The sequence below is a fragment of the Caretta caretta genome, chromosome 7 (genome assembly GCF_965140235.1).
Source record: "Caretta caretta isolate rCarCar2 chromosome 7, rCarCar1.hap1, whole genome shotgun sequence".
Classification (NCBI taxonomy): Eukaryota; Metazoa; Chordata; order Testudines; family Cheloniidae; genus Caretta; species Caretta caretta.
Genome location: NC_134212.1, coordinates 51,595,622 through 51,620,762, shown reverse-complemented (window position 1 = coordinate 51,620,762; position 25,141 = coordinate 51,595,622). Strand labels below are relative to the sequence as shown.

Sequence of the window (25,141 nt, the reverse complement as noted above, 5' to 3'; positions counted from 1 at the left end):
TGTACCAAGCTGAGGATGCTGGCGCGGCCTGTCTCCTTGTCCAGCACTCCCGGGGCTGTGTTGTTCTTTGCCACATGTGGGTCTGACAAGGCCCTGAGGGGAGTGAGAGGATAGTCAGGGCATGGACCCCAAAGAGCCAGGCACCTACCACCTGTGCTGGCATGTGCCCCTCCCACAGCCTGAGCACCCTCTGCTGGATGCCAAGGCACTGTAGCTAGGCACTGGAGCTCCCAGCCTGGCAGCGGGGCAGCCCCTGCCATCAGTGCCTTCAGGATACAGAGCACAAGGAGCTTCCTCGGGTGAGGCTTGGGTCCCATGCCAGGCAACAGGCACCATGGCAGGCTGTGGTGCACACGGCTGGTCATTCTGAGAGGGGCATAGGGAAACAGCATGGTGCGGTAGGGTGCCAAGCCCCCCAGGAGCTGCAGGGCCCTATGGGAGGCAGGTGCCATTCATTATGGGGTTGTCCCAGCCTCTGCTCTAGCAGGGCAGCCTAGCACTCAGTGCCCACATGTGGCCAGAGCTAGATCTCAGGTCTCCAGCAGCACAGCACCTCTACCATGGCAAAGGGTCCAGGGTCAGTGCCAACCCATGGCAAAGGCGCAGCCCCTCCCAGATTGATCTGCTGTCTACCAGCAGTCCCAGCTTAGCATGTCAATGTGGCCCAGCCCCGGAGACGGAGCGGACCTCCCCCCCCAGAAGGATACCAATCAGCTCTGTGTTCTTGGGGAACCAGGGCGCAGTATCCAGCCTGTCTGACTCATGAAGGACACCCCCTCGCCCCAGCCTCTGTTTGAACCAAAACCGATCGGAGGAAAGATTTAGGGCTTGGCTACACTTACATTTTATAGCACTCTAACTTGCTGGCTCGGGGGGGAGCATGTGTGTGTGAAAAATCACCCCCCTGAGCACAGCAAGTCAGAGCGCTTTAAAGTGCTAGTGTAAACAGGCTCAAAGCACTGGGAGCCGTGCTCCCAGTGCTCAGAGCTAATCCGCTCATGGAGGTGGATTACCAGCATTTTGACAGTTTCCAGGGTAGCCATGCCCAACAGAGAGTAATGAAAAGGCAGTGGGAGACACACCTAAACCCCTCCTGACAAGGGTGACAGTATTAAGGCAACTCCCCTAGCCTCAGCTGCATCAAAGATGGGACAGGGAGACATCTTCATTAGCATACAGAATGAAGAACAGATTACCACATTGAACTCTGGGACCAGAAAAGCAGGGGAGCACTGCATCACGGGGGATCCCTGCTTCAGATGTTAATGAACCCACGCCTGCACACACCCAGCTCAGCAGTTATCAGACCAATTCTAGTAATGAATCCTTGATTGACATCCAAAATACTGAAGCTGCCAAATTGCATTGTAAACTCCCTTGAATGAACACCACCCATAGCCAGGAATGATCAGTTCCTATTGTCTAGCCTAAAGAAAACCCTTGAGGCATTAGTATACCCATAAACAAATCTAGTGTTCTCCCTTGAACCACTGTTCCCTACAAAAACCCCTACTCACACTCAAGTACGTGTTCTGATGCCTGGATCCAAACTCTGTATGAGTTCCACTGGGACTACTTCTCCTGCCTGATTGTGCTGGGGGCTCTGCCTCTCTCCAGCACTCAGGACCCTGAGCTACCACCATCACCTGGGAACCCCGACCAGTTCAAGCTTCATGGAGTGGTGAGACCCCAGCTCTCTCTCTCTCTGTTTTCTTTTCTACCTCAGGTATAACTTTTTAACCCTGACTTGTTTGATTAGGCATAGTTTTCTATACCTGACTTTTGTAATCTTTAATAATGTAACTGTTGTGTTTGTTTAGGCTCTCCTTGTGTAGTTATCACTATTATTCAATAAATAACTTTTATGGTTAAGCTGGTTGCTTCCCTCTGTCTCTCTCTGAACTTTATTCTTTTGTTTTTTTTGGCTCCCCCATTTACTCTGCAGCAACGCTCTTACCTAAGCTAAAGATCCCTGTAGCGCCCAAAAATACTGTGGGGTTTGCTCATCAAGTGGGTTACTACTTTTCAATTGTAACGTGAAAGTGGGGATAAGGACATGCTGAACCTGTGACATACGAGGGTGGCAGCCTGGAAGTGCTGTTTGACCCAGCCTGCTCAGGTGTACTCTATTCCAGTGCGGTACTTGTGGCTTGGAAGTGCTGCTTGGCCCAGTCTATTGAGTCCAGGGGCATATAAGGGTGGCAGCTTGGAAATCCTGCTTGACCCAGCCCACTGAGTCCAGGACCATAAAAGGGGTCAGCTTGAGGGTGCTGATTGACTTGGTCCATTCAGACTTGCTCTGTTAATGTATATGTGTGTGTGTTCATCTGATTCTGGGGCTGGAGGAGCCCAGTCCTGGGGAACCTAGGTCCTGAAGGATAGTTCCCTTGAGAGGGGACTTGCAGAAGGGAGAAGTAGAGCTCCTTATGAAAATACAAGTGACATAAGCAGTACATTGATAGAATTATAGACACCTCCCATCCCCGAAGAGTAACCCTAATAAATGAACATACCCCATAGTAACGGGCAAATCTGGTAACAGGAAGGGCCCTGGCCCAGGACTGGCTCCAATGGGGTCCCCAACACCCAGCTTTAGGGCTGGGTCCCCTACGCTTCCTCAGGCTGGGCCAATGCCCCAATGGTGCCCAGGGATGCGTGGAGAGGCTCTCACCTGTCCTGTAGGAGTGGCTGCGCTGACTTGCCCGGAGCAGACCTGCAATGAGGAGCACAGGGGAGTGGCGAAGGGCAGGGGTCTGCGCCCCTGTTGCCCTACGGGTCAGGAGCAGGGGGCAGGTGGGCTGCTGCCCCTGGCAGAGCCCTGAAAGCCCCTCCTAACCAGGTGGACCCTGGCCATGGCAGGGTGTGTCCTGCCTGGCAGCCCTGCCCACGCCACCCTGCATGTCAGCACTCACCTGCACAGGAGTTTCCAGGCCAGCCATGCCAGCGCCACCAGCAGCAGCGCCACAGAGACAGTCAGCACCACCACAAACCAAGGCGAGGGTGCCCAGAACCACTCGGTGTGGGTGACGACTAGCGGCCCCTTCCGCAGGGTCTGGCAGCAGAGAGCAAAGTGATGGGAGGCCTGGCAAGCTGGGGTATGGGCATGGTGGGCAGGGAGCTCTGCGGGCTGTGGGCAGCAGTTTCATGGGACAAAGCAGCTCCATGCACTTGCAACATGGGGCACTGGGCCCCAGCGCAGCTTGGGGCACCATGTCACAGGAGGGCTGCATAACCTCCCTGTGCCCAACACCCTGCCAGAAAAGGGGGGCCCAGGAAAGTCTGGCACAGTGTAGGCTCTAGGGTGACTCCAGGACACAGACTGGAGCCTAGGAAAGGAGACTACCCCCACCCCCACCCTCACACATCCCAGCACAAGCTCAGGTCAGCCCAGTCTGCCAGCGGGTACCTCAACCACAGGCTCATCCCTGTCCCCTTGCCAACGCCGGGGGCCGTGCCCACAACAAATGGGGATAGGAGCAGCCCTCCAGAGGGGACATGGACGGGTGGGGGAGGCAGGGGGAAGCAGAAGCCATGGGGCAGCCAGATTGGGGGGCTGGAACAGGCTAGGGGGTGGGGGAGTTACCCTGGGTCATAGGGCTACCTCAGGAGAACAGAGCAGGCTGATGGGAGGGGATGAGTTGGGGGCACCCCAGAGCTCCCTGGCTCACCGTGTGTATGGTGGTGGTGCTGGGCGTGGCAGTGGCCCAGGGTGTCACATGCACAACCAGCGTGGCTGTGGTGCTGTGGCGTGGCGCACTGAAGCTGTCTGTCACCTCCACCAGCAGCTCGAAGGTACGGGGCTCGTGGATGCTGTCGGGTGGGTCGGAGAAGGCAGAGTGCAGCAGGGTGCTGCCCGCCAGACGGAAGTGCCCATTGGTGTTGCCTGGCAAGGAAAGGCCTTGATGAGCCTGGGCTCCACCGCCCATTGGGGTAGCAGTGGGGAGGGGATGCTGCCCCACACCCTGAGTGCGGAGAGCCCCCACCACAGAGCCCCCTTATTTCCACTGCAGACACTACCTCCGAGGCCCTGCCAGGTCCCCACAGAGTGCGAGTGAGCCATGAGCCCCTACGAGCCCCAAACCCAGCCTCCTCCCTCCCCCCCCGACAGGTAAGGTAGGGGCACAGAAACACCCAGTTATGCCCCAGCCCCCCCCCCCCCCCCCCCCCCCCCCGGGCTAGGCCAGAGGCATAGAGACACCCTCCCCCAACAGGTAGGGCAAGGGCACAGAGATGCCCAGCTCCCCCTCTCAGGGCTACGCCATAGGCATGGAGATGCCCCGCTCCCTCTCCAGGGTTAGGCCAGGGGCACAGAAATGCCCCCGACCTGTGCTAGGCCAGGGGCATGGAAACGTGACCCACTCACCTCCCACAAGGGTGTAGGTCAGGGGCAGCATGGTGCTCTCATCCTTGTCGGAGCACTGCAACTGCGCGAGGGGCAGGCTGGGGTCCCGGGTGGAGTAGATGAAGAACTCCTGGAAGGGGGGCATGCAGCGCGGGGGCTGGTCGTTGGTGTCCTGGGGGCACACGGAGGCCTGTGCTGGGAACAGCCACCCCAGGGCTGTGGCGTGGGTGGCATTGCAGTGGCACTCGGGGCCCAGGGCGGGATCAGAGTTCCCCAGGCTAGGCAGGTCAGCCCCGGGTCAGGGCAATGGGCCATCCCTGAGCCAGGCACATTCCCAGCTCTCCTTCCTGCGAACTAGGCCGCAGGACAGGACCTAGGCACCAGGGCAGCATGACATCCCAGAAACACAGAGATAGCACGCTAAGCCAGGGCACTGCCCTCTGCTGGCAGGGCCAGAGCAGTACCATGTGTGTCACAACCCTATACTGTGCTCGCAACCAGCTTGGATTCACCTCTCACTCCTGCCAGGCAGATCTGTGCTAGAGGAGGGAGGTGGGGTGGGAGCCCCATTGCTGGTGGGCACAGGCAGGGCCGCACTGGCCAGTACCCTGCGGCACCCCAGGGGCAGCCCCATTGCAGGTGGGCACGGGCAGGGCCACACTGGGCAGCACCCTGTGGCACCCCAGGGGCAGCCCCATTGCCAGTGGGTGTGGGCAGGGCCACGCCGGTAGCAGCCTGTAACCCATGTTTCTATTGGTTCCACCGAAGAGCTGTGGATGGCACAGTGCCCATGGGCTGCTTCTTCCCTTCCCCCCAGCTTCTATCAAGGCCTCCGCGGGGGGCAGAGGGGCCCCATGCTGCTCTCTGTCTCTGGTCAGAGCTGGGGAGCTGGCTGCCAATAGACTGGGTGGGCTGGGCCCCGAAGCTGTGAAGAGCCCATCCCTGCACAGCACCACCACAGCCTCCTGCAGCCTCATCACCAGCCTGGTCTGGCCTCTCCACCCACCGGGGTTCCCATCACAGCCACATGGCAGAGCCTCATCCCTCCACTTCAGGAGGCAGGCGAGTCACCAGGCATAGGCTTACAGAGGGCTCCCGGCTGGGCCTTTGGCAGGGTTGGCCGGGGACGCCAGGGCTCTAGGTGCCTGGCTGCTGTCATGGCTCATGGGAAGAGTGGGCTGATTCGAGGGATAACCAGGGAGGCTTCCGCAGAACCACCCCCACCCCACCTACCTGAGCACTGTGGAAAGGCAAAGCACCCCTGTGCTAATAAAGAGCACGCTGCCCTCCTGTGGCCAGGGGCTGAACCCAGGCATCCAGGGCTCCTAGCAGATACCTGCACGGGATTTGATCTGTTTTCTCCTTGGAATCCTTGGAATGGCACAGACCGAACCGCGAGGCCGAGGACAGGCTTAGCTGGCAGAGCAAGCGCTCCAGAATTAGGGAACGCCAGAGTTAAGGTGGCCTGAGTAACCTTAACCAGACCCCTGGTGCACATGCATTGTGGGACCGGCCCCGGGGCTGGCCAGGAAGCGCGCAGCGGAGCATCACCTGCACTTGGATGGTGATGTCACACAGTGCACTGTGCTGGTGATGTGGGTCTGCATCATTGGCCATGTCCCGCAGCTGCACGGTCAGGATATAGACCTGCTTGCTCTCGTAGTCCAGGGGACTGAGCACGTGAATTTCACCTGCGTGACATAGGAGCAGCAATGCAGAAACATCCTGTGGAGACACCCACAGCCTGGGCTCCTCAAGAGAGGGACTCAGGGTCCAGGCTAGGGTCAGGTGGGGAGGGGGCTGCCTGGAGGGCAGGGTGGGGGAGCAGTGGAGGGGTAAGTGTGGTTGTGGGGTAAGGGGTCAGGGTGGGGATGGAGTAACGGGGGCGGGTGGAGGGAAAACGGGTGGGTGGGGTAATGGGGGTGGGAGCAGGGCATGGTGGGGTGGGGCAACGGGGGCAGGGCAGGGCGGGGCAACGGGGGCAGGGCAGGGTCGGGTAATGGGGTCAGGGCGGGGATGGAGTAATGGGGCGGTTGGAGGAGTAACAGGGGCAGGGCAGGGTGGGGGTGGGGTAATGGGGGCGGTTGGAGGAGTAAGGGGCAGGGTGGGGGTGGGGTAATGGGGGCGGTTGGAGGAGTAAGGGGCAGGGTGGGGGAGGGGTAATGGGGGCGGGTGCTGGGGAACAGGCTCAGGAACAGGTGGGAGAGGCTAGCACAGGCCCATGCAGACTGGCATGGTGGCTTACCGGTCCGGGGGCCAATGTAGAAGGCAGGCGGGCTGGCGCCGGTGCCCCCAGCAATGCTATACTCAATGTTGTCGAAGGGGTAGTCAAGGTCCGTGCCATTCACCCGGCCCACTGTGTCGCCGAAGGCAGCATCCTCTGGCACACTGAACATGGCACGGGCTGGGCACGCAGGTGAGTGCTCGTTCTTCGGAGTCACCGTCACCAGCACAGGCACATGGGCTGCATCACAGAGGCCGGGGGGATCAACTACGTGGGGCCGGGTTGTCTGGGGATGGAGGGTGTGACGAAGTGGGGATTTTCCCTTGTTCTGTTGTGTGTGAGTCTTACTGTTGAGCCTATGTGAGTTTTACTGTTTTGCATGAATACTGTGTGTGCCTCAGTTTCCCTGTGTGCTGCACCAATACCTCGGTGGTGGGAATAGGGGTCTGTGACTTTGGCAGAGACCTGTGGGGCAGGTAAGGCTGCTCCAGCTGCCTGCATATATGCTATGACCAGTGCCCTTCGTAACCTGGGACCCAGGAAGGGGGCGCCGCCAGGTGACACCTTTTGCCCAGGAAGCAGGACAAAGGGGAGGAGAAGGCCCAGGACTCCCCAAGATGGACTTGGCTGAAAGTCACTGATTTCTGTGCTAACAAGTTCTGTTCTACACTGTGTTCCTGTCGACTAATAAACCTTCTGTTCTGCATGCTGGCTGAGAGTCACGTCTGACTGCGGAGTTGGGGTGCAGGGCCGTCTGGCTTCCCCAGGAGCTCTGCATGAGCAGACTCGCTGTGGGAAAAGCATGGGGTGGAAGAGGATTCTGAATGCTCCGAGGTCAGATCCAGGAAGGTCAAAGCTGGGTAAACTTCTTGGCCCGGAGACAGTATGGTCAGAGAGAAGAGGGTCCCCCAGAGTCCTGACTGGTTTCACAGGGAGTAGTTCCAGAGTATTGCCCAGTGACTCCGTGACAGAGAGGGCCAGCCTCCAGGGCCAGGCTATCTGGGGATGGGGAGGAAACAGCTCCCGGGGGCCGGGCTATGTGAGGGGACCAGCCCCCAGGGGCTGGCCTGTCTGGGGTCGGTGGGTAGATCAGTCCCCCCCAGGCCAGACTGTCTGGGGGTGTGGGGGGACCATCCCCTGGGGCCGGGCTGTCTGGGGATGGAGGGGAACAACCCCCCCCACACACACCCACACACCCGGGCTGGGCTCTTGTGGGCTGGAAAGGGTGTTTTTTGCTGACAGCTCCGTGGGCAGTAAAGAGGGGCCTTGCGACCCCACTGTATTCTGGAAGTTGTGTCCCCTATGGCTGCACTTTCTGGCTAAGGGTTACACTGGGATTGGTGCTGCCCTCAGATACCTGGAGCTGCCCAGCACCCACTGCCCCTGCCCTGCCTGTACGACTGGACTGAGGGGCCTGGGCCAGGCCGGGGGTCAGCAGAGCGGGGGCACTCACTGCTCAGGGGGGGCTGCCCGTTGTCCGTCACCAGGATGGTGGCCACGTACTGGAAGCGGGCACTGGCAGCTGAGTCGTAGTCCAGGGTCTCGTTGACCTGCGGGATTCAAACCCAGGCAGCTCGGATTTGCAGGGGTTGGACACTGAAACTCCACAGCCAGGGCTGCCCACTGAGCCTTGCCACCCCATGCCTCCCCCTGAACCGCACATGAGCCCTGCTGGGGAGAGAACCCCGAGTCCTGGCTCCCAGGCCCCTTCCCTCCCCACTCTAACCACTAGCCCGCACTTCCCTTCCAGAGCTGGGGACAGAGTCCAGGAGGCCTGGCTCCCAGCCCCGCTCCCCCTGTTCTAACCACTAGCCCCCATCCCCCTCCCAGAGCTGGGGATAGAGCCCAGGCAGTTTACAGCTGAGCTCCCTGCGGGTTGCCAGGTGGGGCAGTCCGGATCCCACAGACCAGGCCCCAGCAGTGCCCCATGGTGCCCTGCTGGCTGCAGAAGGCGCTGGCACTGGTCGGGTGTGCCCTGCCCTTGCCCGCTGGGCTCACCTGCAGCTGTGGGCCCTGCATGCGGAAGCTGTAGCGCGAGTGCTGGTCACCCTCCACCTGGTAGCGCAGGGAGCTGTTGCTGGCATCTGGGTCCGTGCATGTCAGCATCGCGAGAGTCCAGCCGATGGGGGTGTCCTCAGGTACTTGAGCCCTGGCAGAAGGAGGGCAGGGGTAACCAGTGGGGGAAGGGGCCAACAGGACTTGGGCAAAGGGAGGGGGACTCTCTCCTGCCCTTGTGCCAAGCGTGCCCTCTGCAGCCTTGCCACACTATGGCCAGCACTCAGGGTCCGTCTGCATGACACTTCAGCCAGGGCCACCTGCAGCTAGGATCTCACCTTGCCCCAGGGGCAGCAGCCCCTTCCACAAGGGGAGCTACAGGGACCTGGCCAACATTGCAAAGTAGAGTGTGTCACAGCTGGGGATAGAACCCAGAATTCCTGGCTCCATGCCCCTGCAACCCCCACCCACTAGGCCTCACTGCCCTCCCAGAGCCGGGGCAGAGCCCGGGGCAAAATCTGGCTCCCAGCCGTGCTGGGGGGTGGGGGCAGAGAGCCTTACAGCAAGACAGCGGGGGAGCAGTGGGGTGCCAATGTGTTGGTGGGGAGCACAGTGATGTTGAGGCAGATGATGTCGCTGTCGCTGGGGTGCAGCATGTCATAGGCCCGCACCAGAAGCTGGGTGTGCGCCACTTCTGGGGAGCGCTGCAGGTCCAGTTCGTAGGTGTTGCGGAGCTCGCCAGTCACTGCCGAGGACAGGAGGGTGTCACCATGTGCCCAGCACCAGGCTGGGGCCTCTGCAGCCCTCGGCACCCCCAGGCAGGGACAGGGACTGAAGGGAAGGGCTGCTCTCAGGGAAACTTGCCAGCGTCACGGCCCCACCATGTTAGGGGGCGGGGGGGCAGAGACATGTCTGTGGTCATGCTCCTGGCACGTTATGTGGTAGGGCAGAGACATGTCCCTGGCCACGGCCTTGCCACAGTGGTATTGGGGGATCCCAGAGATGCCCCCCAGCCACGGCCCTGCCACAATATTGGGGGATCTCAGAGATGAGTCACCGCCCTGCCATGCTATGAGGGAACCCCGGGGCCATATGCCCGGCCTGGGGCAGCAGCGTGGCTCACCTGTATCAATGGTGTAGAGCCCATGAGCAGCCGGGGCGATGATCTCGTAGCGCACGTTGTTCCCCTGGGCCTGGACCTGCGTGACAAGCTGCATGGCGCCTCTCTTCTCCAGCACGGCCACACTGCGCCACGCTGCCCTGCCCACCACATGGCAGAGGTCAGCCCAGCCACCGCCAGCCTTGCCACCATCAGGCACCCACTCAGCCCCTGCCCCAGGCACCCTCGTCCCCCTCACGGCCCCCAGCAGGACGGGGCTGCCACGCGCTGTCCAAGAGATGCCCCGCCGGCATGGCTGACAGATCTGCTGCCCAGCTGCACTGCACTGCCTGCGTCAGCCCTCTGCTGCCTGCCCCTCCAGGCCTAGCCCTGCGCCTGGGAACTTTACCCTGCACCCCACATCCCTGCCCCCTGCCCCCTTGTGCCCCAAAGCTGCCCCCTCTGCCCTAATCCTGGGAACATTAGCCCACACCCCTGCCCTCTGGTCCCCCAAATCTTCCCCCTATGCCCTGGGAACATCTATCTCCCTGTGCCTGTGGCAGCTCTGTGCCACACATCCCTGCTCTCTGTGCCCCAAATACCTTTGCCCCACACCCCTGCCCCTAAGCACATCACCCTGCACTGCACACACCCCACACCCCAAATCCCCATGCCCTACAACTCTGCCCCCTGCACCCTAAGCCCTGGGAACATCATCCTGTGCCCTCACCCCTGTGCCCCAAATTCCTGCTCCTGTGCCCCTCACCCCTGTCCCCTGTGTAGTAGTAGGATTTATTGTTTGTATTTTGTATAATTTAGAATGAAGGATAAAGAATAATAAGATAATAGTGTAGCCATGATTGTTTTTCTTCTGCATTGCAATTTGATGTTCCTGTTCAAAATGTTCTGTGTAAATCAATTCTGTTTTGTGTGTGAATGAGGAATGTGTGTGTTAAGAGATAAGTGTGAAGGCCCTCACCGAACCAGACGTTCTAGGGAGGATCCTAAAACAGATGCAAGGGTGCTAGAAGGATGCAACACACCCCTACTGAAATGTCAGAGGAGGGCAGATTGACGACTCTAAAGATGAGACAAGCACCTATCAATGGGGACAGGATAGCTGTGATCAAAACCAGCATGGGATAACTCCCTGAGAGACTTGATGAAAGAACAAGATAAAGGATGAGAAAAACAATTTAAGAAAACAAGCACTTGTCAAACAACAATTGATTATAGCATGACGGTGCAAAACTCATTGGTCCCAATGAAGGAAAATCACTATATATACAGGGTGCCTTGCCATGAAACTTTGGGTTCATCCTGCCAAGACTTCCCCAGAGCATCATGTCGCAACCAGCAGAACCCGGCTCCTCCCTACCCATGATCAACCTAGGGCCATTAGATTGATCCGGACTGTGGACTGGTAACTATAACGTCGACTTGCGGGACAGAATGTGTGTGTGTGTGATTGAATGCATATGCTAATTGTTGTATCTTCAATAAATGCGGTGTATTGCCTTTTCCCCTGAAAAAGATCTTGTGTGCTTCTTATAAGCATAACACCTGCACACATCACCCTGTGCCCCACACTCCCGCGCCCCAAATCCCCAGGCCCTACAACTCTGCCCCCTATGCCTTGGGAACATCACCGTGTCCCCCAAATACCTGCACCCCACACCACTGCCCCTGTGCACATCACCCTGTAACCCACACCCCCTGTGACATAGTGGGGATTTTCTTTTGTTGTTTTGTATATGAGCCTATGTGAGTTACTATTTTGCATGAATATTATGTGTGCCTCAGTTTCCCTGTGTATTGCACCAATGTCTAGGTTGTGGGAATATGGGTGTGTGACTTTTGCAGGGGCTGCTCCAGATGTCTCCATGGATGCTATGGCTGCCCCTTTGTAACCTGAGACCCAGGAGGGGGATGCAACCAGGTGACTCTTGGCCCAGGAAGCGAGACAAAGGCTGGAGGAGGAGCAATGGGCAGTGCAGGGGTCAGGCAGTTGGAAGCGAATCAGTCTGGCTGGCTGGAGGCAGTATGCTCAGAGAGAGGAGGCATGCTCCCCCAGAGTCCTGGCTGGCTTTGTACGGAATAGTTCCAGAGCATCTCCCTGGTGATTCCGTGATGACTGGTGTCAGAGGTGGGATAAACTGCACCTCGTGGACAGAGCATCCTGCAGTACGTGACTGGGGAGCAGTAAAACAAAGGGGGCATGCTGAAGGCTTCGAGAGGTGCAGTTCCAGGAGGTGGAGGAGCCTACGGCTTAATCCTGACAGAGAGTGGACCCCTGAGAAGGGCTGTTCCCAGGGACTGTGGGGAGCTGAAAGAGCATAGGCCTGTGAATCCATGACCATTTGGGAACACTGTGGAGATGGCCTATAATCATCTCCTTATGAAGAACATTGTAGAGCTGTGCAGAGAGAAACGGCTGCATATTGGAAAGATCACTAAGACACAGCTGATTACTCACTTGGAAGAGGAGGATTGCTCTAAGGAGCTGGTTCCTGACCCAGCTGAGGCCATGAGAGAGGCTGGGAGCAGCCAGGCAGCCCCAGGGTCCACATTGGCTCCTGACCCAGCTGGGGCCGCGAGAGAGGCTGGGAGCAGGCGGGCTGAGACCTCTGCCACCGTCCCCAACCAGCAGGGGGTCTCCACCAGCTCCCTGTTGGTGGATCTGAGACAGATGGAATTGGAGTTGAGATTGAAGGAGTCAGAGGACCATTAGAGACAGGGAAGGCATGAAGCAGAACAGCAGGAGAGACAGAGGCAGCATGAAGTGGTGATGGTTGAGCTGAGAGGCAGAGGAACCAGTCCAGGGGTGAGTGGGGATAGACCCCGGGGTGCCAATTCTGCAGGGAACCTCGACACTAAATTGCTGCCCCAGGTTAAGGAGCGGGGAGAAGTAGATGCCTGTCTCGCTGCCTTTGGGAAGGCTGGCAATTGGAACCAGGCTGGCCCTGCGGAAAAGCTCTGGTGTCTAGCCCCCTTCCTGGGTCCCAAGGCCATAGAGCTGTTTAGTCTGGTGGGCAGGGTGGCAGACTGGCTCTCACCCCTGGCCGCAGCATATGTCTGCGTGTCCTCTCCTGGGCTCAGGCCCCTCGGACCCCCAGTGGGAGTGGAAGGTGGTGGTCAATGGGGAGACATTCCTGGAGTGGCAAGATCCTGGGACAGAGAGAACTGTTGTCAGGCCCCAGGTGGTGCTGCCTCACCAGATGCTGAGGGGCTGTGTGACCTGGGTGAAGGTCCAAGGAATGAAGCCCCTAGAATCATAGAATCATAGAATATAAGGGTTGGAAGGGACCCCAGAAGGTCATCTAGTCCAACCCCCTGCTCGAAGCAGGACCAATTCCCAGTTAAATCATCCCAGCCAGGGCTTTGTCAAGCCTGACCTTAAAAACCTCTAAGGAAGGAGATTCTACCACCTCCCTAGGTAACGCATTCCAGTGTTTCACCACCCTCTTAGTGAAAAAGTTTTTCCTAATATCCAATCTAAACCTCCCCCACTGCAGCATGTGCATGTCCCTCACCATGCCTGTGACCCAGATCCCTGTACAGACAGGAGGGGTCGGGCTGGCTGGTAGTAGGGGTTCTCCAAGATATCAGCTGTGACCTCCTCTTGGAGAATGACTGTGTCTATTTGGGACAGGATCCAGGCCCTGCGGCCGAGGATTTGAATTTGAATCCAGGGAAACAATCGGCTGAGACTGAAGCAGTCAGTGAAAATGCAAAGCTCTAAGGAGCTGCTAAGCTCAGGTTACCTGCCTGTCTGTAACCAGAGCCCTGGAGTTGAGTGGGACAGAGAGATGGTCCCCACCCCACTGCACAGGGGGGAGGTGGCTCACACTGGCTCTGACCCCATTTGAGTGTGGGGAACCACAGCCAGGGCGGGACAGCTGCCAATCAGGGCAGCCTTGTTTAGAGGTGCAAATGGCCTGGGACAAGGGTACAGCAGTCTTGAGACATCTGCCTGTCATAGAGGAGAATAAGCTGCAAGGTGCCTGGGACGGGCCCTTCAAGGTCATCAAGCAGATGAATGAGGAGAACGATGTGGTGGAACTGCCCAACTGGACTCACAGCCACTGAGGGGACCAGGTCAGTATAATGGAGCTGTACTGTGACAGGAAGAGCTTCTACTGGCCATATGTGGCCAGTGGGAGAAGGGGGAAGATCCCCTAGTGGGTCTATTCCTTGAGACAGGAGCTGGCCCCTTGCTGGAATCAATTCCCCTCTCTGACCAGCTAACCCCTGCCCAGCAGGCAGAGATGCAAGAGACAGTGCATTTGTACCAACAGCTGTTTTCCAACCAACAGCTGTGTTCCAAGAGGCCTGGGCTCACTAACCAAGCTGTCCATTGAGTGGAGATGGGACCCAGCCCTCCCATCAGGTGTTTCCCATTCAGAGAAATGGGGAACACAGCACAGGCCCTGGAGGGAGAAAGGTCAGAGACGTGCTGGCTTTAGGGGTGATCCAGCCATCCACCAGCCACAGGGGCCTCTCCCGTGGTGCTGGTCCCTAGGAAAGATGGGTCGATCCGATTCTGTGTGGCCTATCAGAAGCTCAATGACATCACCATGTCTGGTGCCTGCCCATTCCTAGGACTGATGAGATCCTAGACAAGTTGGGGCGGGACTCGGTACCCCATCACCAGGGATCTCACCAAAGGCTATTACTGGCAGGTGCCTTTGGATCCAGATGCCAAGTTGAAACCTGCTTTTACCACCCCCTCTGGGACTGTACAAGTCCCTGGATCTACCTTTTGGTCTCAAGGAGGCGCTAGTCACCTACCAGTGCCAGATGGATCAATTACTGACGGGGATGGAGAATTTTACCCTAGTGTACATTGATGATATTTATGTTGTTAGCCAGACCTGAGAGGACCAGGTGTCCCAGGTGAAGATGGGGCTGAGTCACCTCCAGGATGCAAGGCTGACTGTAAAAGCTGGGACGTGCAAGGTGGGGATGGCAGAGGTGTTGTACCTGGGCCACAAGGTACAGAGCAGCTGCCTAAAGCCAGAGCCAGCCAATGTGGGGGCTATCAAAGACTGGCCTGCTCCCTAGACTAAGAAACAGACCCAGGCCTTTATTGGGATGGCAGAGCACTACCAGAGGCTTGTGCTCCACTTTAGCTCTGTGTCAGCTCCCATCCCTGAGCTATGCAAGAAGGGTAAGCCAGACAAGCTGGTCTGGTCTGGGCAGTGCTAGAGGGCTCTCTGCATGCTGAAGTAGGATCTAGTCAAGGGCCCAGTGCTGGGAAACCCAGACTTTGACACGCTCTTAATGGTGTTCACAGATGCCCCAGACACAGGGCTGGGCGCAGTGCCGAGGCAGGCCAATGCAAATGGGGAGAAACACCACATCTATACCTGAGCAGGAAGCTGCTGCCCTGGGAGCAGGGCTATGCAGCCATAGAGAAGGAATGCCTGGCCATGAAGTGGGCTCTTAAAAGGCTGCAGCCGAATCTATTTAGGTGGCACTTCACTGTGTACACAGACCACTACCCCTGCCGTGGCTGCATCAGATGAGAGGGTCCAATGCCAAGCTCCTGAGGTGGAGTCTGTCCTCCCAGGATTATGAGAAGGAGGTGGTCCATGTTAAGGGGAGTACAAATCATAGAATCATAGAATATCAGGGTTGGAAGGGACCTCAGGAGGTCATCTAGTCCAACCCCCTGCTCAAAGCAGGACCAATCCCCAATTTTTGCCCCAGATCCCTAAATGGCCCCCTCAAGGATTGAACTCACAACCCTGGGTTTAGCAGGCCAATGCTCAAACCACTGAGCTATCCCTCCCCCCGAATGTTATAGCTGATGCTTTGTCCCGGAGAGGGAGGCCTGAACTTCTCCAGGTTGCTGGCTAAAGTGACCCCGCTCAGTTTGGTCTCGAAGAGGAGAGAGATTTGACACAGTGGGGATTTTCCCTTGTTATGTTGTATGTGAGCCTATGTGAGTCTTATTGTTTTGCATGAATGCTGTGTGTGCCTCAGTTTCCCTGTGTATTGCACTAATGTCTAGGTGGTGGGAATAAGCATGTGTGACTTTTGCAGGGGATGCTCCAGCTGCCTGCACAGATGCTATGGCTGCCCCTTCGTAACCTGAGACCCAGGAGGGGGATGCAACCAGGTGACTCTTGGCCCGGGAAGCGAGACAAAGGCCAGAGGAGGAGCAATGGGCAGGGCAGGGGTCAGGCAGCTGTAAGAAAGTCAGTCTTGGCTGGCTTGGGGCGCAGTGGGAGGACCAGACCCCTGGCTCTGGGCTCCCCTCCCGCCCAAGATAGACTTGGCTGAAAGTCACTGAATTCTGTCTTATGCTGTGTTCCTGTTGACTAATAAACCTTCTGTTTTACCAGCTGGCTGAGAGTCACATCTGACTGCAGAGCTGGGGTGCAGGGCCCTCTGGCTTCCCCAGGAACTCCATCCAGGCGGACTCACCGCGGGAAGCGCACAGTGTGGAAGGGGATGCTGAATGCTCCGAGGTCAGATCCAGGAAGGTGGAAGCTGTGTAAGCTTCTTGCCCTGGAAACAGTATGCTCAGAGAGAGGAGGCATGCTCCCCCAGAGTCCTGACTGGCTTCATATGGAGTAGTTCCAGAGCATCGTCCCGGTGACTCCATGACACCACCACACCCCAAATCCCCACAATCCACAACTCTGCCCCCTGTGCCCTATGCCCTGGAAACATCACCCTGTACCCCACACCCCTGCGCTCCACACCCCTGCCCCCCAGCACCCTTGTGCCCCAAGTCCCCAAGCCCCACAACTCTGCCCCCTGTGCCCCAAATACCTGCACCTCACACCCCTGCCCCCATCACCCCATACCTCTGCCCCCTATGCCCTACACCCTGGGAACATTACCCCACACCCCTGCCTCCAGCACCCCTGTGCCCCACCCCTCCATGCCCCACACCCTGTGCCCTTACATGAAGTTGATGTGGGGGCGGTGGACGGGCAGCACCGTCACTGTCACGGCCCCACTGCAGTTTCTCCCGCTCCTGTCGGTAACCAGGATCTGCAGCCTGAACACCTGGAGACACAGGTGCTGGGTGAGGCTGGGAGGACCCTGGCCTGGGCCATGCTGCCAGCTCTGGTGCTGCGTTGTGGGCGCATGGGTAAAGGCAGAGAGGGAGTTTGTGGGCTGGGGGCGCTGAAGCCCCATGGGCACTGATCAGCTCTCTCCAGATGGTTGGAGAGAAGGGGGAGCCCCAGAGCCATGGGGGTGCGGGGAGGGAGCCATGGCCCAGGGAGAGGAGTTGGGGTGCTTTGGGAGGGGCCTGGGGGTAGATGGAGTACCCGAGGATGGGGGGCTCTCGGGGAGGGCATGCCCCAGAAGCAGGCCTGGGGGTGACGGGCTTACCCATGGAAGGCAGGGCTGGAGGATGCCCAAGCGGGGCCAGACCCCAGCACTCACCTGGCCGGCATGGGCTGGGATGAAGCCTGATCCTGGTGCCAGCACCTGCCCGGCGCGGTCGATGGTGAGGGGTGTGTCATTGTCTTTGATGGTGAACTGCCATGGAGAGAGGGGCTGAGCCAGAGAACCAGATCCCCCTTACCGAGACCCCCAGTCCAGAACAGCACCTCCCCCACCACTGGGCCCCTTGGATCCTCCCCATCCTCACAGCCCTCCGCTGCCACTGGGCCCTATCATATCCCCCCTGCCTCCACAGCTTCTCCCCCGCCACTGGGCCCTGTTGGATCCCCCTGCCCTACAGCTCCTCTCCTGCCACTGGGCCTCAGTGGATTTCCCTGCCCTCAAAGCCCCTCCCGCGCCACTGGACCGCATCGGAGCCCCCCGCCACCACAGCCCCTCTCCCGCCACTGGGCCCTGTCAGACCCCTGCCCCCTAGGCTTAGACTGTGCAGGGTCATCCCATAGCACCCGCCTGGGGATGGGAGGCCAGGCCCTGCTCCATGCTCACCCTCAGCCCGCTAGCTGGCCGCTGCAAGACCACGGTGTAGATGGGCATCAGGGGTGCCACGTCCTCTGAGACTTGCACCAGCTCCCCCACTGCAGCAAAGCACAGAGTCAGGCGGAGTGGGCTCAGAGGCTGCTCTCCCCAGCCCTGGACCCACCTCCCCTGGCTCTGCACTGGGTCCCACTGGCCAAGAGCAGAAAGAGCCAGGAGGCGAGTCCTGTTAGCACCAGAAGTGCCCGCTCTGCCCTGGAAGGGTTCCCCATCCCAGCCTGGATCCCCAACTCCCCTGGCAGCACTGGGTACAGAGCGCTGGGCAGGCAAGAGTGCAGGGCCTGGGTGGGGCAGAGCACAGGGCCTGGGTGGGGCAGAGCACTGGGGCTGGGCAGGGCAGAGCACTGGGCCTGGCTGGGTCAGAGCTCTGGGGCTGGACAGGGCAGAATGCAGGGCCTGGGCAGGGGAGAGCGCAGAGGCTGGGCAGGGGAGAGCGCAGGGTGGGCCTTACCTTGGCTAGCAAACCTGGCCATGCACTGGGGGGGCCCATCCACTGTGTGGACCTGGACGAAGAGCTCGCCTTTGGCAGGCGTCTCCCCTGGGCAGGTAGCCTCCAGGGTCAGCGTGTACTGATTGACTTGCCGAGCGTCCAGCGCCGCACTGGGGCTCAGCGTGATCTAACAGAAACCCCAGCACTCAGCAGGCTCTGACACTGAGCACAGGCTACGCCAGCCTTCCCCATGCAGCAGGCCCTGCTCCCTACCCTGCATAGAATGAGGCTCCGCCTCCTCCCAATCCCACATGGAACGAGGCCCTGCCCCCAACCCTGCATGTAACAGGGCTCTGCCCCTGACTCTGCGGGGCCCTGCCCCCCCAATCCCTCATATAACTGGGCCCTGCCCCCGCATGTAACGGGGTCCTGCCCCCATCCCTGCATATAATGGGGCCCTGCCCCCCAATCCGGCATGTAACGGGGCCCTGCCCAGAATCCTGCATGTAACAGACCCCTGCCCCTGACCCCGCATGTCAGGGGGCCCCTGCTCCCTGACTCTCATTGTAATGGGGCCCTGCCCCCCCAATCTCTCATGTAACGGGGTCCCATCCCCACATGTAACAGGGCCCTGCCCCCGCATGTAACAGGGCCCCACCTGCCCAATCCTGCATGTAATGGGACCCCACCCCCGATCCCGCTTGTAATGGGGCCCTGACCCCACATGCATTGGGGCCCTGACCCTCACCCCCACATGTAACAGGGGCCCCTGCCCTAGACCCTGCATGTAATGAGGCCATGCCTCCCCGGCCCTGACCCCGCATGCAGCGAGGGCTCCTGTTCCGGACTCTCCAGCCTCACACCCAGCCCGCAGCCCCCTCCTAGTCCCCTTGTGTCTCCCTCTTTGCCCTCCTCTCACCCCTGGGTGCCATGCAGGGAATGGGCCTGCTCCTCACCAAGAGCAGAGCCCTGGGCCCCCTTGGCACCATGGGGAGCCTATGGTGGACGCTGTGCAGGCTCTGCTCCCTGCGGCTCTGCTGCTAGCCTGCTGTCCTGGTACCCTGGTGCCTGAGTCTTCACTGCCCAGCATCATGTGCCGCCCTCAGGGGGCGCACATACCCCTCCCACACCCCTGGGGGCAGGGTGACGGTGCATCGGCCCTTTGTTCCCATTGCAGACACTGCCCCTACTGAGCACAGGCCTCCAGGCCAGCCTTGCCCTGGCTTAGTGCTGACGGTGTCTGGGGTCTGCGCCTGCCAGCACGGCCCCACAGGGCACTGCCAGGCTGGGATGCCCCGCCGGCTGGGGCCTAGATCTGTCCTCCTGGGGGTGTGGGCTGCAGCACGTACCTGCACGCTGTAGTGGGGAGTTGGGCTGGCACGGTGGGCAACGATGGGTTGGTTAAAGAAGTAGGTCGGGGGGGTGCTCTGCAGGGTGAAGACAGGGGTGGGGATGCTGGTCTCGTTCTGGCAGGTCAGGTTGAACTCCACGATGATCGTGCCCGGTACCGCACTCTCCATCACGCTCACTGTGGTGGGCAGGCCGGACAGCACTGGCACAGAGAGGCACGGAATAAGCCCGCCCAGCCCCCGCCACAGCGGGGATCCACAAAACCCCCAGATCATCAGGGACAGCTGGGTGTGGGTGGCTGCACCTGTGCCCAGGGGTGCCTGCGCGCACAAGGCCTGGGTCAGGCCACCCCACACCTGTGTGGGCTGTACAGTTAATGACAAGTGAGAAGAGGGGATAGCACTGTATGGGGATGTGGGGGGGCCAGGGGGACGGAGTGAGATGGGGACCACTGTCCAGGGCGGTGGTGGAAGAGAGGAAGCACTGTCCAGGGGAGCGGAGGGAGATGGGGAGTGCTGTCCAGGGGGACAGAGGGAGAGGGGGAGCACTGTCCAGGTGGAGGGAGGGAGAGAGGGAGCGCTGTCCAGGGGGAGGAAGGGGGATTGCTGTCCAGGAAGACGGAGGGAGGGGGGAACACTGTCAGGGGGAGGGAGGGAGAGGGGGAGTACAGTTTGAGGGGGACAGAAGGGGAGGGGGAACACTGTCCACAGGGCTGGAGGGGGTGGGGGAGTGCAGTCGGAGGGTGTGACATTATGAGTGTAATACATCTCACTGAAAGGTGACACAGAGTCAGAAAGAGTTAATTAACTCACAGACTGACATGACCCATGGCCAAACTTTAAAGAGTTGTTAGGATCATGGGTAGTGATCAATGGCTCCATGTCTAGTTGGCAGCCAGTATCAAGCAGAGTGCCCCAAGGGTCAGTCCTGGGGCCGGTTTTGTTCAATATCTTCATTAATGATCTGGAGGATGGCATGGATTGCTCAGTCAGCAAGTTTGCAGATGACACTAAACTGGGAGGAGAGGTAGATAAGCTGGAGGGTAGGGATAGGATACAGAGGGACCTAGACAAATTAGAGGACTGGGCCAAAAGAAATCTGATGAGTTTCAACAAGGACAAGTGCAGAGTCCTGCACTTAGGACGGAAGAATCCCATGCACTGCTACAGACTAGGGCCCAAATGGCTTGGCAGCAGTTCTGCAGAAAAGAACCAAGGAGTTACAGTGGACGAGAAGCTGGATATGAGTCAGCAGTGTGCCATTGTTGCCAAGAAGGCCAATGGCATTTTGGGATGTATAAGTAGGGGCATAGCGAGCAGATCGAGGGACGTGATCGTCCCCCTCTATTCGACATTGGTGAGGCCTCTTCTGGAGTACTGTGTCCAGTTTTGGGCCCCACACTACAAGAAGGATGTGGATAAATTGGAAAGAGTCCAGCGAAGGGCAACAAAAATGATTAGGGGTCTGGAACATATGACTTATGAGGAGAGGCTGAGGGAACTGGGATTGTTTAGTCTGCAGAAGAGAAGAATGAGGGGGGATTTGATAGCTGCTTTCAACTATCTGAAAGGGGGTTCCAAAGAGGATGGATCTAGACTGTTCTCAGTGGTAGCAGATGACAGAACAAGGAGTAATGGTCTCAAGTTGCAGTGGGGGAGGTTTAGGTTGAATATTAGGAAAACCTTTTTCACTAGGAGGGTGGTGAAGCAATGGAATGCGTTACCTAAGGTGGTGGTGGAATCTCCTTCCTTAGAGGTTTTTAAGGTCAGGCTTGACAAAGCCTTGGCTGGGATGATTTAGTTGGGGATTGGTCCTGCTTTGAGCAGGGGGTTGGACTAGATGACCTCCTGAGGTCCCTTCAAACCCTGATATTCTATGATTCTATGAAGATATGGAAATGAATAGAGTTTTGAAATGCAAGCCTGCATTGTTAGAGATAGAAGGGTAACTGTTTGCTCAGGTCTTGTGGTGTTAGCAAACAAGTCTTGTCTATTACTATGGCTTTGATTCAAAGATTAAAAAAAAAAAGGAGTATTAGTATTTAGGAAGACACTTGAGTGAAATAGTATTATTGTCTATATGTCTCTTTGAAGGTTGTGGTAACCTGTATCTGAACTGTTTAATGGATAAATTACCCTATGCTAATCGCCATGATGTTTGGGAGAAGGAAAGTTAAGCCTATTGTTTTCTCAGGCCAAAAGGCTGCTGGAAATGTATAAAAACCCTGGGACATGATCCATCTTCATCTCAGATCTGCTTTGGGTTTCAAGAAGGGGAAACCCTAAGCCATAAGAATTGGGATCCCCAGTCACTAACTGGAGTCGCCCTGAATATGGACATTGGACTATAACCTATGGACTATTTCTAAAGGAACATTTGGCAACTATAAACTCACAATCTCTGCTATGTATCTGGACCTCAAGAAATTGAACTCAAATCTGTATGTATATTGATCTTTCAACCAACTTTCTCTCTTTTCTTTTTTAATAAATTTTAGTTTAGTTAATAAGTATTGTCTATAAGTGTGTATTTTGGGTAAGATCTAAGTTATCATTTGACCTGGATCTGGGGCTTGGTCCTTTGGGATCGGGAGAACCTTTTTTCTTTTTCTGGGATATTGGTTTTCATAACCATTCAGCCCCATAACGAGTGGCACTGGTGGTCATACTGGGAAACTGGGGTGTCTAAGGGAATTGCTTGTATGACTTATAGTTAGCCAGTGGGGTAAAACCAAAGTGTTCTCTGTTTCGCTGGTTTGGTTTGCCTTGGTATTCAAAAGAACTCCAGCCTTGGGCTGTAACTGCCCTGCTCTAAACAATTTGTTCTGAATTGGTACTCTCAGTTGTGTCCCATCAAGGGCAGCATCATTACAGAGGTGGCCAAGGGAAAAGAGGAGCGCTGTCCAGAGGCAGGGACAGAGATTGCTGTCTAGGGGGGTGGAGGGAGATGGGAAGTGCTGTCCGAGGGGGCGGAGGGTAGGGGGAGCACTGACCAGGTGGCGGAGGGAGAGGGTGTGACGAAGTGGAGATTCTCCCTTGTTATGTTATATGTGAGTCTTACTGTTTTGCATGAATGCTGTGTATGCCTCAGTTTCCCTGTGCATTGCACCAATGTTTAGGTGGTGGGAATAAGGGTGTGTGACTTTTTGCGGGGGATGCTCCTGGCCATGGATGCTATGGCCACCCCTTCACAACCAGAGACCCAGGAGGGGGATACGACCAGGTGACTCTTGGCCGGGGAAGCAAGACAAAGGCCGGAGGAGGAGCAACAGGCAGGGCAGGGGCCAGGCAGCTGGAAGCAAGTCAGTTTTGGATGGCTTGGGGCACAGGGGGAGGATCAGAGCCCTGTCTCTGGGCTCCCCTCCTGCCCAAGATGGATTTGGCTGAAAGTCACTGATTTCTGTGCTAACAGGTTCTGTTCTACACTGTGTGCCTGTCGACTAATAAACCTTCCGTTTTACCAGCTGGCCAAGAGTCACATCTGACTGCGGAGTTGGGGAGCAGGGCCCTCTGGCTTCCCCAGGAGCCCCACCTAGGCAGACTCACTGCGGGAAGCGCACGGTGTGGAAGGGGATGCTGAATGCTCCGAGGTCAGACCCAGGAAGGTGGAAGCTGGATAAACTTCTTGCCCTGAAGACAGTTTGCTCAGAGAGAGGAGGCTCCCCCAGAGTCCTGGCTGGCTTCATATGGAGTAGTTCCAGAGCATCACCCGTGGACTCTGTGACAGACAGGGAGTGCTGTCCGAGGTTGGCGGAGGGAAGACAGAGCACTGTCTGAGGGGCATGGAAGTGGAGCACTGTACAGGGGAATGGAGGGAGTGGGGGAGTTCTGTCTGAGGGGGTGAACAGGGAGGTGGAGCTCTGTCCCAGAGAGCTGAGGAAGAGGGGGAGTGTAGGCTGAGGGATTGGAGGTGGAGGAGGAGCGCCACCTGAGGGGGCAGATGTCTGAGGGGGCAGAGGTGGAAGGGGAGCACTGACCCAGGGGATAGAGGTAGAGAGGAAGCACTGTCCAGGGGTGGGAGGGGGAGGGGAGTGCAGTCCGAGGGAGGGGGGAGCGCTGTCCGAGGGTATGGAGGAGGAGGGGGAGCACTGTCTGAGGAGACGGAGGGAGAGGGGGCGCGCTGTCCGATGGGGTGGAGGGGGAGCACTGTTCTGGGGGTGGAGATGGAAGGGGAGTGCTGTCCGAGGGGGCGGAGGTAGAGGGGGAACACTGTCCAGGGGTGGGTGGGGGAGGGGGAGTGCAGTCTGAGGGAGAGTGGGAGCGCTGTCCAAGGGTATGGAGGGGGAGCACTGTCTGAGTGGGTGGAGAAGGGAGGGGGAGCGTAAACCTGGCATACATGCACATGGGCACCCCCGCGGGGACACACACACACACCTGGGTGGGCGCACGCACACACCCCCCTGCACACACACCTGGGCACATGCCTGGGCAAGCCGGGCACTAGGGCTGCTGGTGGCAGTTCCTGGCCACTCAGTTCTTACCTGTGGCACTGACGAAGGCCCCTGGAAGCAGAAGGAGACACTGTTATCTGGGATGGGTCGTGCCCATCACTGGCCAGCCAAGACTTGCAGCTGCTCCCAGCCCCTGGCACACCTCCCTGGGTGGGCACCTCCTCAACACTGACTGCACCCTGGGGAGACCCTGTCGATGCAATGGGACATTGGCTGCGCTGGCTCCCTGGGGTGGGGGACTGCTGCTGCCATGGGGCTCAAGCGGTGCTGGCTCCTTGGGGCGGGAGGGCTGCCAGTGACACAGGGTTTTGGCTGCGCTGGCTCCCTGGGGCAGAGCCATGCTCTCTGCCTTCCCTCAGCACCCTGGTAAGGGAGGCTGGCAGGTGGATTCTCCCTGTTACTGGGTGGGTGGCCCATCACTGGGTACCGAGCTGCCTACCTGTGGCACAGAGGGCCAGGAGCAGCAGGAAGGACTGGTGCCCACGTGGCCCCATGACTCCCCAAGGGGCAGTGCCGAGACTGGATGCAGCTCAGCTCAGCTCAGCTCTGCTTCTTGTTTGGGAAGCCAGAGCAGGTTGCCAGGCTGTTGCTATGGATGCTGGGCAGCGCCAGGTGCAGCACTCATACACCCGGGCCCCAGCTGCGCTCAGGGACATGCCTCCCACTCACACAGAGACAGCCCCAGCCAGGGCACCCGCCCTCAACCTGGGGTCTGTGCCTTCCACCCCATGAGCCTCCCCCAGCCCAGCCGAGCCCTGGTGTCTGCACCATCCGCCCCAGGGGCCTCCCCCCGCTCAGCCGAGCACTGTGGTCTGTGCCCCCCACCCCAGGGGCTCCCCCAGTCCAGCTGAACCCTGGGGTCTGCTTCCCCTGCTCCAGGGGCTCCCCCAGCCCAGCCCAGCCCAGCCCTGGGGTCTGAGCCCTCCACCCCAGGGGCTCCCCCAGCCCAGCTGAGCTCTGAGGTCTGCTTTCCTGCCCCAGGGGCCTCCCCCAGCCCTGAAGTCTGCACCACCCACCCCAGGGACCTGCACTAGCCCAGTTCAGCCACGCCCTGGGGGCTGTGCCCCCACAACAGGGACTCTTCTCCCATGAGCACAGGTTGAGCCCTGTGGTGAGGGGCCCTTCTTCTCCTCCCCTGACTGTGCCCCAGGCCCATCCAACTCCTTGCAGAGACTGCTGAGTGGCAGGTTGATGGGGAAGCTTGGGCGTGGGGCAGGCCCACACTGATCCTTGACTCCCAGAGCCCTAGGAAAGCTCTGCCCAGCCCCTGCCCCCAAGCAAGCCTCCCT

At 58.5% G+C, this 25,141-nt stretch overlaps 1 protein-coding gene across 6 annotated transcripts in view; it reads right to left on the bottom strand.

Moving 5' to 3' along the window:
• The window catches only part of CDHR4 (cadherin related family member 4), a 34,428-nt gene extending 10,037 nt beyond the window's left edge, over positions 1 to 24,391 (bottom strand). For 2 of the 6 annotated variants that reach the window (XR_012669315.1, XM_048856525.2), the window contains exons 1-17: positions 24,292 to 24,391; positions 23,883 to 23,903; positions 19,402 to 19,604; positions 18,074 to 18,239; positions 17,575 to 17,663; positions 17,068 to 17,163; positions 16,580 to 16,683; positions 9,685 to 9,821; positions 9,123 to 9,306; positions 8,565 to 8,715; positions 8,020 to 8,116; positions 6,588 to 6,806; positions 5,894 to 6,033; positions 4,364 to 4,514; positions 3,669 to 3,883; positions 2,913 to 3,052; positions 2,672 to 2,713 (exon numbers count right to left, since the gene is read on the bottom strand). Coding sequence is in view for 5 of the 6 variants with exons in the window: in XM_048856525.2 (XP_048712482.2) it covers positions 2,672 to 2,713; positions 2,913 to 3,052; positions 3,669 to 3,883; positions 4,364 to 4,514; positions 5,894 to 6,033; positions 6,588 to 6,806; positions 8,020 to 8,116; positions 8,565 to 8,715; positions 9,123 to 9,306; positions 9,685 to 9,821; positions 16,580 to 16,683; positions 17,068 to 17,163; positions 17,575 to 17,663; positions 18,074 to 18,239; positions 19,402 to 19,604; positions 23,883 to 23,903; positions 24,292 to 24,346 (2,210 nt within the window). In the remaining variant the exon portion in view is untranslated. Of the gene's footprint in view, positions 1 to 5; positions 94 to 2,671; positions 2,714 to 2,912; positions 3,053 to 3,668; positions 3,884 to 4,363; positions 4,515 to 5,893; positions 6,034 to 6,587; positions 6,807 to 8,019; positions 8,117 to 8,564; positions 8,716 to 9,122; positions 9,307 to 9,684; positions 9,822 to 16,579; positions 16,684 to 17,067; positions 17,164 to 17,574; positions 17,664 to 18,073; positions 18,327 to 19,401; positions 19,605 to 23,882; positions 23,904 to 24,291 lie in introns of those variants that run through there. The other 4 variants (XM_048856526.2, XM_048856527.2, XM_048856528.2 and 1 more) reach the window with 4 other exon arrangements.
• Between the last annotated feature and the right edge of the window lie 750 nt (positions 24,392 to 25,141).